Source organism: Myotis lucifugus, unplaced genomic scaffold (genome assembly GCF_000147115.1).
Source record: "Myotis lucifugus unplaced genomic scaffold, Myoluc2.0 scaffold_639, whole genome shotgun sequence".
Lineage (NCBI taxonomy): Eukaryota > Metazoa > Chordata > Mammalia > Chiroptera > Vespertilionidae > Myotis > Myotis lucifugus.
Window position 1 is genome coordinate 173,525 of NW_005871687.1, and position 22,001 is coordinate 195,525.

Here is a 22,001-nt window from a genome sequence, read left to right on the forward strand (position 1 = left end):
GTGTGTGTGTGTGTGTGTGTGTGTGTACATAGAGGAAATTACATGCTACAAATTAATTTGAGAAAAACATATTTTATTTCTATCCAAGAATATTATTTTTCCATTTGTCCAAGTCTTTTCTTCTGTACTTCATTAATATTTTAAAGTTTTATTCATATATTTTCCATATTTATCATTTAGTCTTAATTAGTATTGGAATTTTTTCTATTTTAAATGGTATTTTTATCCATTTTACACTCTAATGTTTATGGGTCACTTAAATACTATCTAACTAATTATTTATGCATATTAAGTTTATTAAATTATCTCATTTTTTGCAGTAGTTTCTCAGTTGATTTTCTTAGGTTTTCCATGTAAACAATTATATCATCTGCCAGTAGCAAAAATACTTATGTCTCAATTTTTTTATCTAAAGTATTCTCTGGGACCCAGATTATAAATTCCATAAGTTCAGAGATTTTTGTTACTTTGTTCTTTGTCTCCAGCACTTGAAACACTGCTTGGCACAGAGTATGTGCTCACTAAATAAGTGAAGTAATTAAATAAACTGCATAAACTAGCCGCTCCAGTACAGTGCTTAGTAACAGTACTAATAGTGGGCACCCTTGTCATCTTGTTCCTGACATGAGTGGGAATGTCTCTATATTTCCCCATTAAGTTTGATGTTGGATTTGGGGCTAATTCAAATGTATTATTGTCTCATGTTAAGTAAGTATCTATTTCCACTATACTGAACATTTTTATCTGAAACGGTTATTGAATTTTAGCAAATGTGCTCTTTTATGAAAGACAGTAACATTATTTTTTCAAAAACTCTTTACACATTTGAAAGCATTTAAATATTTTAGTTCAACAGTTGAAATACAGAAAAGCAATAGCTATAGAACTGTGCAGATGCTAATTTAAACAATAACAGAAAAGTGCTTTAAGTTATAGTATTTAAACTTCACTATTTAAATTTCATTCATTACATTGGTATAATATCTCATCTCAGTATCTACAATTTTGACAAATACTTGAAAAGATTTTTGTTCAGAAACAGATGCTGGTCTGACAGAAACACATTTGAAAATATTATTTTTCTGGTCATAGTTTCCAACACACCTATGAACTTGGCCTCTAATCAGTCTTGGAAGTTCACGATCCTGTTTTTAAAAAGATAAATATCAATAGTCATTTATTACTTCATCTAAATTTCAACTGTTTGAAACTATATGACCAACTAAATATGAATCATCCAAAATGCTATACTCCCTTACCTGATTTAGGGCCCCACTGCTGACAAGACCATGACAGCTGGGCATATATGAGTGCCCTGTCACAGAGCAAAGACCTTTACTTGGGTAGGGCTTCTTACAAGCTAGCAAACTGCTGCTCCTTAAAAGACTGACTGATTCTCAATGAAATGGCACATGAATTACTCACTTCTATAAGACTGCCAGAGTTCTACTTTCAGCAGATGGCAGAAAGGTAGTTCATACCAACTCTCCAAGAACAACTGGAACAGCTGGGTGAAATACTTAAAAATCTCATAGATTTCAGAGAGATACTAAGGCAATGAGGAATTATAGACTCCATCTGGGAAAGGAGAGGAGTCCAGAATGGGGCCTGATATTTGGGGATGCTTTCCCCTTGAGGTATCTGTCAATCATAGTCAAGGCAGTGAGAGTCTAAGAAACTGAGCAGAGCTTTTGACAGGTTCATAGGGGGAAAAAATAGAATCAGAGGCTCGTAAGAAAAAGAGATTCTGGTAACCACCCCTATCCCACCCCAGATTTAGGATTGGGAACCAAAAGGGCTATGCCTTAATGGGACTAACAAACCAGAAAAAAGATCATCCAGCATCAGAGTCTCTTGATCATGAGTATATTTAAACTATTCTGGGATTGCTTTCACTAAATTGTCATAAAAAGCATTAACTATAAGGAAAGATGTTGATTACTGCTAAAAGAGCTATATTAAAGTGAAGAATTTCTGTTCCTCAAAAGCCACCATTAAAAGTTAAAAAGCAAACCATGAAGTATAAGAAAATATTTGCAATATACATAATGGACAAAGAACTTGTACCAAGAATAGTACTTTTTTTATCTCCTATAAATCAATAACAAAAAGACAAATAACTCAATAGAAAAAAAGAACATGAGCCCTAGCCGATTTGGCTCAGTAGAGCACCAGCCTGCGGACCAAAGAGTCCCTTGGTTCGATTCTAGTCAAGGGCAGGCTCCTCCCTGGCCCGGGCCCTGGTCAGGGTGCATGCAGGAGGCAACCAATCGATGTGTTTCTCTCACACTGATGCATATCTGTCTTTCCCTCTCTCACCCACTCTCCCTAAATATCAATGGAAAAATATCCTCGGGTGAAGATTAACAACAACGAAAGGAAGGGAAGGGAAGGGAGAATGGAAGGGGGAAGGGAAGAGGAGAGAAATGAAGAAAGGAAAAGAAAAAGAAAGAAAAGAAAAAAGAAAGAAAGAACATGAGTCCTGAACAGGCTTTACAAAAGAAGGTATCTAAATGGCCAGTAAGTATATAAGATGCTCAACTTCATTAGTCACTGGGAACTGTAGACAAATGAGATAGCACTAAACACTCACTAGAACAGCTAAAATAAAGAAGACTGGCATACTAAGTGTTGAAAAGAATGAAAGAAACTACACTCACCTATACTGATTGTAAGTGTGTAAATTGGCACAACCCTTTGGAAAATTCTTTAGCAGTAACTACTGTAGTAGACCATACACATGCACTATGATGCAACAATTTTACTCCTAGGTATATACCCAACAGAAATGCATGCATATGCACAAGAGACATATACAAAAATGTTCATAGAGCATTACTCATAATAGCAAGAAATCTGGAAATAATCCAGATGCCAATCAATAGCAGGATGGAAAACTAAACCGTGGTATATTCAGACAACAGAACATTGTACATATAAACATAAATATATATAAAATAAAGCTACATACAAAAATAAAGATGAATCTTACATTGTGTTCAGTGAATGAAATAAGACATAAAAGAAAACATACCAGGTGATATTTTTATTTATTTATTTATATAACGCTTTAAAAGAGGCAGAATTAACTTATGACATTAAAAGTTAGGAGACAGGAGGTAGTGAAGGGGAGGAAGCACAAGGATGCATGGAGTAATAACAATGTTCTATTTCTTAACCTGGTAATGTTCACTTTGTGATACGTCACAGAATTGTACAGCATGAGTTGTGCACTTTGTTGTATAAAGACTTTTGTTTTAAAAAGTCATAAGACTGGAAAATAATAAACACTCAAGATGATTTAGAAATTAATAACCTGACAATTACTTTTTCTTGATCATCTACTATGTGTCAGAAATGCTATATATTCATGTGTTATTACCTAAGCGCCAAAACAACTTTTCAAAGTAAAAACTAGTCTCCTCACTTTACAGATAAAACAACTGAAGCTCAGAAAGTTTAAGTAGCTTACTCAAGGTCATAAAGCTAGTAAACGGTGGAATAAAAACTAGAATCCATGTCGGATTTCAGAACTACAGTCAATTTCAGAATTAATGCCAAACTCACAAAGTATGTCAGTCATATAAGGCCTCCAGACTTCCTCTGTCACCCCATTCTTCATCACCAAGCCTCTTCCTTAGATCCCAGCCAGCTCTTTGCCTTCCCCCAACCTCAGGACTACTACCTTAACCCCCATCACTTACTAACTCTACACTCTGATAACTATAAACTACTTGCAGTTTCCTATACAATCCAGGCTCTCTCTTAGCTTCTTGTCTTTGAATATGCTGCTCTCTCAATTTAGCGTGCTTTCCTCCCTACCTCTCCTTTTCCCAAACACACTTTGGTTATTTAGTCCTTAAATATCTAAAATAAGGTTACTACATTCTTTTAATCATTTCCTGACTTTCCTATCCACTTTTATAGCACCCTGCACATATCTCTAGCATGCCACTTATCATACAACAATGTAACATTTATATAACCGTCCTTTACTGAGATTACCATCTCTTTGAAAGAGCCATTTACCATTCATATTCCAATTTGTATCTGTTGCATCTAGCACAGGGCCAGGCACATAGTAGGCTCTCCATATTAGTTAAACAAATAATTGTAAAATCATAACTAAAACCAAACAAAATGTTGAAAGTACAACTAAAGTGTTAACATCATTTCTACTGCAATGGAATTACAGTCTACATTTGTATGTTTTGTTGGCATAGGCTTTGCAAAGAATACTTAGACAAATACTCACTATTTCATAAAATACACAAGGTAAAGTATTTTTCCCATCTCTCATAAGAAAAGTCTTTGAATAATATGGTCCAGGTGTAACAGCTGAATCGAGAACACCTAAGTAACATTAAAAAAGGGTTGGGAGAAATCATTAATGGCAAATGCAAATAAAATTTAATAAAGAGAAGTTGATATTTAAATAACTATTCCCATACCAACTCTCTCATAGTTTTATTTATACAATAATAAAGAAGACATTTAAAGAGGAAAAGATATTTCTGAAACTGTTTTATACTAAGGGAAAGAAAATTTCTGGCCTTCTCCAACTAAGGAACAGGTCATATGCCAAAGTTCATGCAACTGACAATAGCTGGCCATCTGAATCTTTCTCTTAGAATGTATTCTATAGAATGGTTAAATCCCCAGATCAGTCTATTACATAATAATAATCAAATACACACATATAACTAATAAGCATCGTGGTTTAATGAAAAAAACAAACATTGAATTAAAATCAAAAGGCATGCATTTGAGTCCCAGTTCTTCAGCGTACTAAATTGAGAAAATTGTTTTAAACTCTTTCAAATCTGTCTCATCTATAAAATGCAAATAATTATGTTTATCTCAAGAAAGTATCAAATGAGAGCATTTATTCCTTTAACAGCCACCTATAAAAACTGATAATGAACATTTGTTATTTTGAGGTCAGCCTCCATTTCCCCTATTAATACCTAGATTTTCCTTTAGAAAACCTCTCCTATGCCATTCTTAGCCATATAATTTGAATTGAATTTGTCCCCAACCCCAAATGCAGGAGTGAGCTGAGATGGACTTAAACCAATTAGTGTATCCCATTCCCCAACTTCAGAGTACAGACAGGGTTTAGGTGACGGACTTGGTACCAGTCAGAAAATTATATGCAGGAGGTCATTTGCTAGCCTCTGGAAAAGAGCAACCAAAAGAAATCATTGAAGAATGTGGCACTGTGGTATAAGGATGGGTGGTATAAACAACTTTGATAAGCAACTTAATGCCAAAAGGAAAGAGTCAGAAGCTGCTGAACAGGCCACAGTTGGAGCTCCAAGATAAAGACAATATTGTGCCAGGACAGAAAATGGCTAAATCCAAAAACATAATGCTGGCTGAAAATGCAAGCTGTGTATTTTAAAACAAAAAAATCAATTAAAAGTCCACATAAATTTATGAAATCAGATGTATATAGTAATATTATAAAAGCATGGACAGGAAAGATACCACAGTGATTATCTCTAGAGAAGAAAAATGGACGGGAGTTTCACATCTATAACATGGGAATATGGGTATTCTCTATATTTTTCTGTATGTTTAGAATATTTCATAATTTAAATTAAATATTTATTTTACTTAAACTATTGAAAGAAGTCTGTTCTGAATCTCTTTTACTTGTTTATCTATTCATTCTAGTAAAATCAAATTCCAGAAACACTCTATAAAACTCTTCCCCTTTTAAATATTAATTTAGAAAACATTAATTATAGGGTGTTCATATCAGTAAAGGGTTCTTTACAAATGTTCTTTCAGAGTAGTTAAAATATGATTGGATTTATATACAAAATTACTACTGGATTTAGTCAAGTATAGTAGAAATAACACTAGATTGAGAATAAAGAACTTAGATCCATTTTTGCTGTTGACTAGCTTTGTGATTTCAGTCAAGTCTATTTTATTTGCCCCATTTCCTCACAAACTTCAAGGGTTGAGTTACATTACTTGTAATAATCTTTTCAGTTTTAACATTATGAATCAGAAGAATACTGCATAAATAATCAAATACATCAAGTCACAAATCAATGACAGATCCAGGAACTAAAAAAAATCCTAATTAACTAATATCTCCTTTTGCAAAATATTTTTTCTTTAAGATCTCCTAGGTATTCCTATTGACATTGAACACTATCATCTAATAGTACTACATAAGTATTTTTGAAGTATTATACCTACCCAATATTTCAAAAAGAAGAACAGTTTTGGGGGCATGTTCACGCCAGTACTTCATGCTTTCAATAACTGCTGATACAATTCTTAAAGAATTATCTTTTTCCTTAAGCTTTAACTGATACAGTGAGGCATCCTTTTGAAAACATAAAATGATAGTATTAGAAAAACAGTCATATTTTCCATCATACTCTTTCACTTTCTTTGTAAGGATTCTAGGTGTTTATAATAGGCACATGTGTAAACTATGTAAAAGAACTATTGAAAATTTTAGTACAGTTACTCCCTTAAATTAAAGGCATCATTAGCACTTTATAGGAGGAGAAACTGGGATACACTTGGAGGCAATCAAGAAGAAAATTATTTCTATGGGCATCCATTGGTTCATTCATTTGTTGAATATTTTTTTAAATGTCGTGTACCAAACCTGTGATAAATATAGGTGAAAAGAACACAATTCTTTTCCTTAATGTTCTCATCCTCTAGGAGGGGAATCATTCATTCATTCGCTCATTCAAAATGAGAGATAGATAGTTAGAAACATCGATGGGAGAGAAACATCGACCAGCTGCCTCCCGCAGAGGCAATCAAGAAGAAAATTATTTCTATGGGCATCCATTGCCCTGACCGGAACCGAACCTGGGACCCTTCAGTCCACAGGCCGACGCTCTATCCACTGAGCCAAACCGGCTTTGGCCACAATTCTTTTCCTTAATGTTCTCATCCTCAAGGAGGGGAATCATTCATTCATTCGCTCACTCAAAATGTACATATTGGTACCTACTATGTGCCAAACATAGCTAATGAGGAAACAACAGTGAACAAAACAGACAAGATATACCCTCATAGATTTTGACATCCAGTGGGAAATTCAGAAAATAAACAATAAGTATATAATAGAATGTTAGGAATTTATATATCTTATACATTTGAAAAACAGGATAAAAGGCTAAAGAGAAACAGATAATTATTTTAAATAGCTTGTTGAGTAAGGACTATGGGAATAGAAAGTGTAAAAGGCCCTGAGATGGAATGTGTTTGACATTTTTAAAGATCAACTAAGAGTACAATGTGTTAAGATACTAATTTTTAGGGGTGGTGGTGGCACTTTCGTTTGTGAGGGCAAGGCATATCTAAGAACACGTGATGGGACATTGTTTTCTAACTATAATTACCTTTCCTCCCTCTCCCCCTCTTAACTAAGTTATGAATGTCTCCTATAGAGGAATACTGCCATAATGAGCCACTTTTATTAAGGTCACTATGTTGTATCATTCTTATGTATAAGGAAACCTAAGGTTGAGAACCACTATGAAACATGCTATTTTAGACAGATTTCCAGGAGGGAGAAAGAATTTACCTCAAATGAAAAGACTGCTCACAGACATGTGGGCAGAACAAATCTAAGGCACTTAAGCTCTCAAAAACTAACAATACAAAACTTCTACCACTCGTAGGCTGAAAGGACAAGGGGAGGAAATGAAATTACCAAACCTGTGAAAGCTAGACTCTTGAAGGGACTATATGATGCAGGGACACAGCTACTGCCGGTGACACTACATTTAAGCAGGGAGGGCAGAGAAAAACCCAACCTCTCTCCTCACCCTTTGATATCCTGCCAGTGACTCCCACTGGCTGACCCCTAACAGAAGTCAGCTAAGGGATCCTAAGATGATGCACTATGTAGTACAATTCAGCTTTCCAGAGGACAGAGGGTAAACAATCCATTGGGCCAGGGGACAGGGAGGGAAGACAGCAAACCTGCTATATAGTATAGACATTTGCAAAGAACAATAACAGCAAAGAATGGAAACAGGAAGTAAGGCTGAAGGAAGTACAAATATAGGGAGAACATAAGCAAAGCAGAGTCATATTATCATGTATATCATGTTTAGAGAATTGTGAATATCGGAAAATGGCAAGTGCATTGCAGAATTAGTGGAATATGAAACATGAGGTTAGAGATAAAATAAAACCAGATTATAGAGCAAAGGTCAGCAAACTATAGCTTACAGTCCATGTCTAACCTGCTGTGTTTTTGTAAATTTTTACTGGAACATGCCACACTCATCCATTTATGTATTGTCTATGGCTGCTTTAAGCTACAATGACAGATGCTGAGCAGTTGCAAGAGAGACCATGCGGCCCATAAACAAACAATATTGTATTTACCCTCTGGCCCTTTACAGGAAAAGTTTGCTGACCCTTGTTACTTTGACTGACATATGAAGAGCTTGGAGAACTTCTGCAAGCAATGGATAAACTGTCATCGTCTCAATGATTAGTAAACAGTGAAATTCAGAACCCAGTAGGACACTCTAAAGCAACTATGAAAAGGAACAGCCGTTCACAACCTCTACGGAAATATTTTAGAAACTAACATTCATTCACTCCAATTGACCTGCATGCCATGAGATTGATTTCAACTGTTCTTATCTCTGTAATTTTCTAAATATTTATTTCATTTTTTACATGTAGATACAAAAGTGTAAATAATTCATACTTTAAAATTTACCTTGAGAGCGTTTTCTTCTGGAATATCACATAATGTTTTTTTCTTGAATTGATTTTGTTGGATATTGGGCTTAAATGCCTGTAATGTACTGTTTTTTCCTAGACCTCTCATTGTGGAGCCAGGTGTTTTTGAAGAGTGTGCTTGTCTGAGTACTTCACATTCTCCTTGGTGAGATAAGTTAGGAGGCTGAGATACTCTTAGCTGTTTCTGTTGTTGCACTCCCAAACTCACTGGAGAAGAATTTATTCCATCATTTGCCGCTAGGTTTGTTCTTTTGCATTGAGGCCTAAAATCACTTCTATCCCACGTTTTGAAGCTGGTATTTTTGTTGCCATCTCTGTAGCTGTAATAGTTTTTTTAAAAATTAGTATTAGTTTTGTTTCCATTTACATTTTCTTAATTTAAAAATTAATAATTCTTATTTCTGAACTAGAGGACCAACGAATCTGTGCACCAGTGGGGTGCCTCAGCCTGGCTGATGGGGGAGAGGAGGCCAGCGGCCGGCTGGGGAGGGACGGCGGGAGAGCTCCAGGGCATGTCCAGCCTGTCTCGCACAGTTCAGATGGGCCGGACCCCAGCAGCAAGCTAACCTACGGGTCAGAGCATCTGCCCTCTGGTGGTCAGTGCATGTCATAGTGAGTGGTCGAATGGTCGAACGAACTGTCAGACATTTAGCATAGGCTTTTATTGTATAGGATGATTTTCCTGGAAATGTCACAAGAGGGCAAATAATACAACTCATCTCTTTTAGGAAAATAATTTGTAACCAGATATAAATACAAATTGTATGAGATCTGAAGTTTGTATAATTTGGGGAGCCTTCTTAAGAAAAATAAGTACAAAATTAGGTATCAAAATAATGAGAAAATAAAAAAATAATTTCAAAATTTTAAAAGGTGATAAAAACCACAAACATCACAATATTCAGGAAAAATATTATTAGTATTATGATTAATTACCTGATATACCTCAATAAGACATTTTTCGTACACTGATCACCTCTTCATATAATAGCAATGTTATTTTCAAGAGAAAGAACAAAAATAATTTTGTCTTCTCTCTCTATGGCTGGGGAAATTACTTTTATTACTCATAGTTTAGAAAAGTTTCTTTCAGCTTCACAATTCCTTACTGGTAATAGCACATCTGCAACTTCCTCCAACATCTTTGCTCAGGAGGTACTCCTAGCCTGGACAAGCCCGCTTTAGTAGCCAATGCAGCCTAGCCAGATCCTCAATATCCCAACTAGACCATGAGGCCTAAGTTGTAGTGGCTCCTGAGCAGGGCAGGGAGCAGTGTCCCACTCAGATTCTTCTCTTCAGAGACAAAGATAGGGTCTAAGTGGTCAATAAGATCCCCCAAAACAGGCTGTTGTTGGGGGTAGATGGATGTGAAGGTAAAGCCTAGATTCTGAACCTAAACATAGAACCAGTTAAAAGATCTTCAGCGGGTTATGAACTGCCTAGTTGAGTTTTCAATTGTTTTCTGTTCCTGGATTTTCTGTTGTTTTATTCCAACTGTCTGACAAATTATCTATTATTTCAAACTGGATTATCTAATATTGGGTGACTGCCCAGATTACAATCTATTACCTAATTCTCAGTCTAAAGCCTATCACAATAGACTTTCTCCTATCACCTGCAGCTGGAACTATGCCTCCAAAAACCATCTCAAAACTATTAATAGGCCTAGTTTCAAGCCCTAGTCCTGAAGAAAGTAACTGAATGGTCCTGAGGAAATTAGCATAATAATAAAATCAAAACTCATTTTTAAAAGTGAAAATATTGTTTTGATGTATTTATTAACAACTTTATTAAGTTTCCCCTTTTTAAAAATATATCTTTAATAAGAATCAGGGTAATAGTAACTTCATAAGGTTGTTGTCAGAATTAAAATAGCATATCAAAGCACTAAATAATTACTAATATATGTTTGATGCTCTTTTTCCAATACTTTGTTCCCCAAATTATTTCCAATATTAATACACAGCTATTTCTGACTCTTTGCCTATTTTCAATTAGATCACTAATAATCTATAGAAAAATCAATAAATTCATGGTGATCAATATTGGTGGAAATTTCATTATAACATGAAGAAATCTTTGGAAATATAATCACTGCCTAATTTACCTAAAGTCTTTTTAACTTCTTTTATAAAATGTAACTAATATTGCTATAGTTGTTGGTAAGCATAGAAATTTCCTAAATGTAATTCTAAGAAAGGAGGAAAACATAAAGAGAGGGAGAGAGGGGGAGGAGAAGGAATAGAAAAAGAAAGAAATCTTAAGTAGACTCACCTCCAACCACTCTTGCTCCTTTCAGTGTTTGGTTGAATAGACTTAGACACAGAATCTTGACTTCTCAAGGGATGAGAAACTGAATGTGGTATTTGCCTTTCGAGGAAACATAACTTATTAAATATTAATAGTTTGTTTCCAAATTTAAAAATGTAAAATATACATAGAAGAATAACATCAATCAGTAACAGACACACATTCATTGATGTATGTTTCCACATACCCTGTGTTGATTGTTTTCGTTAAAGGAGGCAACTCTGGATTCATTGCTTCCCAGGCCCAATCTCAAAAGATATAACAGAAAGAAAAGTAAAATAGGTAGCATTTAAAAATAATAATTATTTCATACTTATTTGACGGTTGAAAGCTGGAAGAAAAGAACTTAAAGATATGGACTTGTTCAACAGCACTTTGTTGAGAAATCTCTCACAGTGTGCCTTACTAATTTTTATAGATGTCTTTCTCCCCACTGTGTTTTATGCAAAGGTAATAGGTTTATCTGTATATTCTCTGCAATCAATCTCAGTATAGTACCTTGTACTGTGTAACATGAATTCAATGTAATCAGTGTTTCTTAAACTTTTTCATTCCAACCCACAACAAGAAATACATCATAACTCAGAAAGGAAATACTTATGTGTGGTATGCATGTGTGGGTATTGGGCAGGGGGAGAAAGAACATAAAATTTCACCAATTCTTATTCTTGCTATGTGTGATACAGTCTGGTATTTCCTATTCTACTCTACTCTCTTCTATTTTTTTTTTAAAGATTGATTATTTCCCAACCTATCTTTCAAAATTTTAAAACCACTGATCTAGTCCTCTCTCTTACCCAATATAAGAATCTCATATCTCTAACAGTTATCCTGGTCAGAGCCTGTAGAGTTCAGTATTTTAGGAGGATACAAATTTCTCTTTGGAGCAGCTCAAACTTTGTTAATATATAAGGTCAACATTATGCTACTTATAAAAATATTTTAACTGGTGGAGAATTTTTTATTTTTTATTTTTGTTAATCCTCACAGGAGGATTTTTTTTTATTAATTTTTAGAGAGAATGGAAGGGAGGAGGAGAGACAGAAACATCGATGTGAGAGAGACACATCTATTGGTTGCCTCCCACACACACCCTGATTGGAGCTGGGGATCGAGCCTGCAACCAAGGTACATGCCTTTGACCAGGAATTGAACCTGAGAGCCTTCAGTCTGCAGGCCAACTCTCTACCTGCTGAGCCAAAATTCTTGAAATGGCAGAGTCAGAATTTTTTAAATGGCAGAGAATAACCAGACAAATACCCATTTATGCATATTCATGTGAATATTTTATCGATAAAAATGGGAAAATATGAAATCCGTACTTCACATTCCTCAAATGTGGAAGAATATAAATTTAGAAGTAGATTAAGGTCTATGGTTGAACAGTGGATAAAATTAAAAATACAAGTATTGAGAAAGAGACTGATTGATTGATTTTAAAATTCTAATTGCATAAGAGTCTATTATTTTTTAAGAAAAATGTAAGCGTATATATTTCAGAATGTCTTTCTGTCTGTGCCTTCTTTCTGAAGATAAGTAAAAAGTCAGTAAAGTTTAAGACCTCCCAGGGTCTAGAATTTGAAACAAGAGATACAGAAGGAGATCAATATGGGCTCTGAAAACTAGACTTAAAAGGTTAATTCTTAGCAAAGGCAATTTAGTTAATGTACTTGTTGAAACTATAGGAAGCCAACAAAATAAAGATTAAAATGCTATAAGAGAAAAAAAGACTGAGGCTAAACACTAGAAATTCCTGGGCTTCTACCCTTCCTAAGGTCTTCTACCCTTCCTGTGTTCCCATGCACACTTTATTCTTGAGGCAACTTGAGTTTCTTCATTCTTTAGCACCAAATGTCTAAAGCAGCAGTCGACAAAGTGTTGCACCTCACGGACCACAGTTGACGACTGCTGGTCTAAACCACAATATCCATATGTATCATGAAAAAGAAAATTATTTACAATATAGGTTACCACTTCATTAAAAGAAAGGCTCCAGATCTAAGATACTCCATTTAAAATTCTAAGCCACCCTAATAGACAAGGAAACTCAAACTACTGTACTGGAATGCTCAGAAAAAGTAATCCCTATATTTGGATAATGGAAAGAAGAAAAACATAAAATAGAAATGGTAATTTTCTATAATCCTAGTTCTTACTTTCTAAAAGTTTGCAACTTATTTTCTTACCTGTTGGTAGAGGAGGGAAATCATAACTGTCAGAAGTAGTAGTGATACCGGGATCATTTTTAAGTGGATTGGAAGTTAATGGCTGTCTAGTCCTCTTTTTCTGATTGAACAAAGGTACAGGCAAGCAGCCTAAATCAAATGTTCCAATAAATTAGTATATAATAGGAAAACAGATCTAGTTATACAATAATTTGTCTACTGCTATATGTTAATTATATATTTATTATAAACATATTTTATAGCTTTGATTGATTCTTACATTCTTTTTAAGATCCTAAATAGCCTCATTTGTTTCTCTAAAATTTCCTTTTTTAACATTTTATTTTCAATTGCACCTTACATTCAACTCTACTATTTTCAGGTGTCAGTGTGCAGCATAGTGGTTAGACAATCATATATTTTATCCAGTAATCCTCCTGCTATTTCAAGTACCCACCTGGCATCATACATAGTAATTAAAATATTATTGACTATATTCTCTATACTGTACTTTCCATCCCTGTGACTGTTTTGTAACTACCAATTGGTACTTTTTAATCCCTTCACCTTTTTACCTGGTTCCCCCAAACTCCCTTTCCTCTGGCAACCATCAGTCTGTTCTCTGAATCTAGGAGTCTGTTTCTATTTTGTAAAAACTCCTTTCTTGTTCTAGGTCAGTGGCCGGCAAACTGCGGCTCGCGAGCCGCATGTGGCTCTTTGGCCCCTTGAGTATGGATCTTCCACGAAATACCACGTGCGGGCGTGCATGTACAGTGAGATTGGAACTTCGTGGCCCATGCGCAGAAGTCGATATTTTGTAGAAGAGCCACACTCAAGGGGACAAAGAGCCGCATGTGGCTCATGAGCCGCAGTTTGCCGACCACTGTTCTAGGTTAACTCTGCCTTATTTCCTCTTCTTTGGAAATAATTCCCATCTCCTCCCGCCCCCCCTCCCCACCCCAACCCTTTCCCAATCTACTTTTTTTTTTACTTATTTCCCACCTATGCTTGCCTATTACCATATCAACTAGAAGGGACCCTTCAAGTACAAAAGGGGTAAAGGAGAACCAGACATTGACCCATGTTTTCAAAAACCCAAACCACTCTTTGGACTATGGCCGCATACCGTTTAGTGCCATGGTTCTCCAACTTTAGTTTGACTAAGATTTCACTGGAATTATGCTTAACATGCCAGTTCCTAGACCAGCCGTGGGCAAACTACGGCCCGCGGGCCGGATCCGGCCCGTTTGAAATGAATAAAACTAAAAAAGAAAAGACATACCCTTTTATGTAATGATGTTTACTTTGAATTTATATTAGTTCACACAAACACTCCATCCATGCTTTTGTTCCGGCCCTCCGGTCCAGTTTAAGAACCCATTGTGGCCCTCGAGTCAAAAAGTTTGCCCACCCCTGTCCTAGACCCTACTCTCATAGGTTTTATTTCAATAGAAACTGAAATTTTAACAAGCACTCCAGGTATCTGGAATGCATATTTTCTGTGGATCATGTTGACAATGCATTAGAGTGATAATATCCAATCCAAATGAGAACAAACACTACCCCCACACCCTCCAGATAAAAGACCTGGGATCTCAAGTCAAGCCAAAAGTCAGAATTTATAAACAGTAAAACTAGAAAGGATCTCAGAGGAAAATAGGTCCTAAAAGCTTGCACATTGCCACAGGGGAGAACCTAGATAGAACCCAAGCTTCCTCAGTCTCAATTTACACATCTTCCCTCTGTACCATACTCTAGCTCAGTGGTTCTCATCCTTCCTAATGCCGCGACCCTTTAATACAGTTCCTCATGTTGTGGTGACCCCCAACCATAAAATTATTTTCGTTGTTACTTCATAACTGTAATTTTGCTACTGTTATGAATCGTAATGTAAATATCTGATATGCAGGATGTATTTTCATTGTTACAAATTGAACATAATTAAAGCATAGTGATTAATCACAAAAACAATATGTAATTATGTATGTTTCTTAGGCCACCCCTGTGAAAGGGTCGTTCGACCCGCAAAGGGTCGTGACCCACAGGTTGAGAACCGCTGCTCTAGCTGGTCCATCAAAACTTGTACTACAGGAGAGTTTATTAAGAAATAAACAGTTAAACTCTGTGATAACTGATGAAATGATATGGGCTCTGGCATCAAACTTCCTGAGTTTGAATTACGACTTCAAAGTAGGGTGGAATTACATACAACTTCAAAGTATAAACTTGGGCAATTTTCTTAAACTCATTGTGCCAACAGGACATACTAAGAGGCAGGATATGAGTATGATTAAGAGTATGAACTCTAGAGCCTGATTTCAAGGTTCAAATCCTGGTTCTGCCACTTCCTAAGTCACTTTTTAACAACCTCTTTGTGCCTTAGTTTCTCACCTAGAAAACAAGGATGATAATGCCCATCTCAAAGGATTGGTGTAAGAATTAAATATTTTACTACATGTAACTAAATGTCTAGCAATACAGTAAATTCACAATAAATAATAGCTATTATTATCTTCATTGTCCATTATCATCATTTCCCTGGTTCTCTTCATTCTTGTCCTCTAATAAATCGGGAAGCAGAAATAATAAGGAAAGCTTTTAGGGAGACACCAGTGCTTCTGGAAATACTTTAAATAAGTCATAAATACAAATAAAAACAGAACTCAAACACATAGGGTTTGTAGGAAGACCACTAATAAACCCACGGAGGTATGATTTTACTACCACTTCTGCCACTAAATGTTTTACCTTAAATTATTTTATTTCCTTGGACCTAAATAGTAAAGAAGCTAGACTACATGTTCATTTTTTCAAAAATTCCTCCAAAATGCTCCATCTATAAATTACACAAGCTTTACATAGTATATACAAAATATAGAAAATTTTAAAATAAAAGTTATTCATACCTGCTGTACTTCGGGTTGAATTTTCATTTTGGTTTCTCTTCATTTCCGTCAATATCCAAGTCTATACCTTTGTCTTTAGCACATGAAGTTATTGGACTAAATCTTCAAAGAAAGAGACTTATAACTCATACTGTGTCAACAACAAAATCAAATCCTTAGCCTAGTAATTACTGAAATCAAGGTTTAAAAACTATGGTTTCAAACCTGATCCTGTTAACGCTTTGTGGAGTCTTTCATCTCTAACTGAGAATGAACAACGTGAACCGTTTTCTCGGCTCTCTTACAAATCGGCTAGGACCAGGGTGACTATAACCTTGCCTCCCTGTGTGGCCATTTCACACAGGCCCTGTAAGTAACTTTAGAACTCATGACCCACAGAGAGGATAATTCCGAACCAGGTCTGACAGAGCAGAACGGGCGACGACACTGGCCAGCTCTGTGCCTGGAAGGCCGGGAGGCAGCACCGGCCACGGCCCTGGCCTGGGGAAGGGACAGGTCTCTGCACAGCACACCATGGCGGTCCCATCCCTGTCCTGAGCCTGAGACCTCTGGGCTATGTAACCACAAAGACTGCGTCAAACCTCAGAGGGAAGGTAGGTGAGGGCGGGGTGAGGGGGAGATCAACCAAAGGACTTGTATGCCAGCATATAGGCCTCACCAGTGGACACGGACACCAGGGGGGAGGGCATGAGTGGGGGGGGGGGGTAATGTGGGGATAAGGACTCATATGTAATAACTTCATCAATGAAAAAAATAAATAAAAATTTTTTTTAAAAAGACTGCGGCCTCACTTAATACCCAGAACAACCGAAACGATGTTTCCACTCAGCGTTTCCAGAATTTCAACAAGACAAACACATTTCTCTGCTTGCTTGCTTTTACAACAGAATTTCCGCTATAATTTTTTCCCATATGTAGCCTCCTAATATAGTTCAACCCCAACCGAATTCAACAAACGCTTCCCGATCATGTGAAAAGGCAAGATGCCAACTTTCATGACCCAGTGAGGCAGACAGACAGGAACGCAACTAAGTCATGGCGAATCGGACTGAGGTAAATGTTAATTTCCAAACACAGACATGAAACCTGGGGACCGTAAGGGCGGGGACTGCCTCCGCTTTGTTTCCTAACTTGGGCGTGAAGCCGGATCCCGCAGGCCCTTAGAACATATTCCTGATGCCATTCTAGGAACCCAATCGGCGGTTATGAGGCTTTTCCTCAGCCCAGAAATACCAACGCCACGCGCACCCGAACCCGGAGGGTGATGGGACAAGGGCTATGACGGTTCCGAGTTTCACGCAAACAGAATAAACGTGCAACATCCGCCCCCAGGACCACGGACCCTGGGCCAGGGCTCTGAGTTGCCCTCACCCCAGCGTCCAACTGGCATTAATGTGGCCGGCGACGAGGACAAGCAAAAGGTTTGCTCAATCTACAACCTGAGCGCGCACCCACACACACACCGCACCCCCAAACCCACTGCCTCAGGGGGAGGCCAGGAGGCCGATTTTGACCCCTCGTGGGAGAGGGATTCCAGTCAGGGCTCATGCTCTCTTCCAACCTCCCCTCCTCACGCAGGAAATGGGGTAGTTTGGTAACTAGCGACAATATGGTCTTTCCCTTCTTGGCTCTCCAACCAGCACCATACGCAACTTTTACCTGCAGGTTTCGCCGCCTCCGTCAACGGTCAACTGTCGCCTCAGTCAACGGCCGCCGCGGAGACTGCGCAGTCTACGACCTCAGACCTCCTAAAAAGCGCGGGAAGTCGAGCCCTGCGCAGGCGCAGGCATGCGGAAACCTGCGCGCAGGCGCACCTCAGACCCCCGCTGCCAGGCGTGCCTCAAGTCTGCGCAGGCGCACCTCAGACCACGCTGCCCTCCCATCTGCCCTCCCCCTAACCCCCCACCCCCGCGCAGGCGCAGAGGCCACCACCTTGGGTGTGAGCGCACAATGGCGCGGGGCCTTCTGCTGAAGAGGACAAATACCCCCTCTCCCAGGAACCATGACGTTGACACACCTCCCCTTGTGTCCTCACACTGTCATGTACGAGGTGCAGGGATGGCGCTACCTCTTTACAGTTCTGCCCAGAGAAGAAAGACTGTGTTCTAGTCACGGGTGAGATGATGGCAGATCTGCCCAGCCGGTTTCTGCCCCAGATTTGTCTGGTCGCCCTGCCCCCTGCCCATCCCCGGGGTCATTTATTAGGTTCTGGACGTCAGTCCGTACGATGCTGGTGGCAACCGCGTGTGCCTCGAAGAGAATGAGTTCAAGGCCGCCGGCCTTAGGAAGCAGGTCCAGGGTGTCGCTTGGTCGGGCTGCGTTTCCCAGGCACAGCCATCAGGGCACCGGCCGCAGGAGGCCGCCGGACTGGTGCGAGAGCTGAGGCCTGGGTCCAGGAGACAGCCCTGCAGGTGGGCAGCGGCCGCCAGGGCAGGGCCAGGGCTGCAGGAGCTCGGAGAGGGGAGCACGCGCCTCGCAGGCCCGGCCGGAAGGAGCGGAATGGAGCCGTGACCCTAACGCTGACCTCCCACTCCAGGCGGCTGCTTCCGGACCTGTGACCTCGGGCAAGTTACTTACCCCCTTTAGACCTGCATTTCCCCGCTTAGTGAACCGCAAAACAATATTTACTTAATTGCCCTCAAAATAATAAACAAGAAAATGCTCTCTAAATGTTAGCCCTTATGTATAGCAAGCTGCCAGTTACTGAGTGCTCACCGTAGGCCCGGGCTAGTGACTCTCCTTCAGTCTGGGTTCCAAGACCATGTTTTGGGGTTACCATGCGTTCCAGCCATTCGAGGTCTGGGATGGGCGAAGGAGGGGGTGTAGAGAGCACAGAGGTGGAGGGAAGGGTGTTAGTAAAAGCCTAGGACTAGGGCACCATGAGACGAAGAGTGGTTTCTTTGAAGATTAGGTCCAACAGAGGAGGAGGTGGGGAGATAGGATTCGAGGTGGACTGAGACCGGCTAATACAGAACCTTGAATGCTAAACTGCAGAAACAGTCTGAAGTAACAGTCTTCATTTAATCCCGAAAAAAAATTTTTAAACAAAGTGTCTGAAAAGACTTGTTACTCGTCATGGTTCCAGAGAGGACACTTAAAAAAAAAAATGAGTAGACGCTTCAAGGAAGCCAATTTTAACCTGATACATACATATTTACATAATATACACATATACACATAACGCCCACCTATCCCCAGCAAAATAGAGATCTCATTAAAAAGAAAACTATAGCCTGGCCAGTGTGGCACAGTCAGTTGAGCATCACCCCATGCACCAAGAGGTCGCCAGTTCGATTCTCGGCCAGGGCCCATGCCCGGGATTCAGGCAAACCCCCAGTGGGGGGTATGCGGGAGGCAGCCAATGGATGTGTTTCTCCCTCTCACTTCCTCTCTCTCTAAAATCATTTTTTTTTTTAAAAATTTAAAATGGAAAACTGTAAACCCACTATGAACAACATCCTGTACTATATCTGTGAGGAATTACATGCATGAGCAATGTGGAATCTTTGATAGCAGCTGACAAACTTATCTACCTGATCCTTATCTTGTTCTGGTTTATCATTTATTTCCACCTAGAAAGTTCAGGATAGTGACAGCAATATGGCCCTAGGGGTGAAGAAAATTAAAGTAGAATAGTTTGGTTACATGACTGCTGGACTACCACATTATATATGAGACACCTTACATATAGTATTGGAGGAAAGATCCTCTTTATCTCTCAATCATACCATTTTAAAAACAATCCCACCTGAAATTTGACTCCCACAAAATTTCTGGCATTGATCTATTGGACAGCCATGACTATAAACAGTTTACTCTCCCTTTGCTTTAAACTACATTATTTTACCAATAAATCAGACACCACCACCACCCCCACACAAATAACATTTATAGTGCTGGAAGTTATTAGGCTTATTCTTTTAAGTACTTCAAACATTAAATATTCAACCCAATAGTGAGATTGTGACAACTAGGAAGGGTTCCACTTTGTATGCTATTAGTTCTCTGAACTTTCAAAGAACTAGACTAATTTTTTATTTTAATGTTCAACGGAGGATATTTTTTCACTGATTTTTAGAGAAAGTGAAAGAGAAAGGGAAATACAGAGAGACAGAAACATCGATATGAGAGAGAGACATCGACTGGTTGCCTTCTGCACGTGACCCCACCAGTGCCGGGAATTAAGCCTGCAGCCGAGTACATGCCCTTGACCAGAATCGAACCCGGGACCCTTCAGACTGCAGGCTGACACACTATGCACTGAGCCAAACCGGCTAGGGCTAGACTAATTTCTTCAAGTGGTTTTTGGGGGGCTCTAAAATTTAGTGTGCTTTGGGAAACAGGGAGTTAAAATCTTTCGGAAGTTAACTGGGTATAAGAGTATGAAAAGCCGCTTGCTCTGGCTCTAAGGAAATGCTCTCCTTTTCTCTAATAAAGCTTTCCACAGAAGACAGACTCTAACAATAAACAAGGTAAGGATGGGACAGATTGACAGGAATTTATTAACTATCAAAAAAAGTTACTCATTTTGTATGTAAGGGAAACTTTACTTATGAATGTTAAATGGGCTTCAAAGTGCTGAGCTGTTAAAATTCCATGAAACAAGTCTCCAAATACGAGTCATCTGTGCCAGCCATGAGTAAGTAACTGCAGCAGCTCTTCCAGAAAGACTAGGGCAAAGGACACAACTAACCCCAAATCGTCAGAAGCGCAAACAAAATATAAGCAAGTGTTAATAATTCACCATAGTTACTGCTCTTAAAACCAAAGTAGCTACACAATACGACTACCATCTGTTTGTACTTATGCTCGTTTTCAGCCTCTCCACACTGAAGTGTTCAAATGTACAGTGATGTGGGTAGAAAATCAAAAAATACAGGGGCTTTCAGTTAGGGTAGGACAGTCATTTTAATATGTAAATTTAGGTTTCACTGTTTTGCTTTCACTATCTCTACGTTATAATCTTTTAAAGAAAGCGCACAGGAATTGGTTGAATAAATGTTTTGAAGTTTTCATATTTTATATTTCTATCATGTATTTTGTTTGTATGCTTGTTTGTTTCTGAGGCACACTGGAGTGACTGTTTACGTGAATTCCAAAGGAGCAAAATTAGAACTTTGGGGAAGGCCAAATTAACAGGAAGCACCCTGTTGTTCTGGGAAAACACTGAACTTGAACTTAAAATCAGAAAACCTGGGTCCCAGGCCTGGTTTTCTCCTGGCAGCTGAGGAACCTTAATCAAGTTGCTTAACTTATCTTCCCTTTACCCCTGTAATGGGGTGTCAGTACCTACCACACGCTATTTAAAAAGTGGATACGTGAATAAACTGACATAACATATTCAGAAAAACATGACAGATTAAACTGCTCTGCAGTGATGGATTCCTCTTCTTGCACCCCTAGCAAACAGCCTGGCATCACTAGTACACACAGTGTTTCCAGTACTTGATCACGTTTGACTTTCTGGATGGTTGAGCAGGAAATCAAATCAGATTTGGTTCAGAACCATATCTCCAAAGGAATGTAGCCATCTTCGTGTTCTGGCAGGTCTGCCCTAATAAGACCCCCTCTTGAGTGACACAGTCCAGTGGAGAGCCTCTGCTGCCAGTAAACTGGGCTGACTGTGTCTACATAAACTCATACAATCTGGTTCGTGCATGTAGCATGCCCCAAGACATTTTCAGGCATGACAAAGACTTGAAAATTACTAACAGTTACTTTTTCTTGAGCATTGAGCCAAAAAAAAAAGTGAGCATTGAGCCAAAAAAGAAAGAAAGATTCCTAAAGAAATTGACACAGAATTACCAAAAACTTTATGAGAAATAAATTAAAGGCATGTTTCAAAGTAGCTTTTTAAGTCCCGGTGGTCATT

The 22,001-nt window shown here is 38.5% G+C and overlaps 2 protein-coding genes across 2 annotated transcripts in view; one reads left to right on the forward strand and one right to left on the reverse strand.

The window, feature by feature from the left end:
- ASPA (aspartoacylase) overlaps nucleotides 1–22,001 on the forward strand; it is a 59,511-nt gene that overhangs the window by 23,182 nt on the left and 14,328 nt on the right. The gene's annotated exons all lie outside the window — the stretch shown is intronic.
- Nucleotides 954–16,203, reverse strand: SPATA22 (spermatogenesis associated 22). The gene is made up of 8 exons (XM_006105130.3): nucleotides 16,130–16,203; nucleotides 13,245–13,373; nucleotides 11,246–11,306; nucleotides 11,023–11,118; nucleotides 8,726–9,068; nucleotides 6,217–6,346; nucleotides 4,256–4,353; nucleotides 954–1,145 (listed from the first exon to the last, which is right to left on the reverse strand). The coding sequence occupies exons 1-8, from the start codon at nucleotides 16,170–16,172 to the stop codon at nucleotides 954–956; spliced, it is 1,092 nt and encodes a 363-aa protein (XP_006105192.1). The 5' UTR covers nucleotides 16,173–16,203.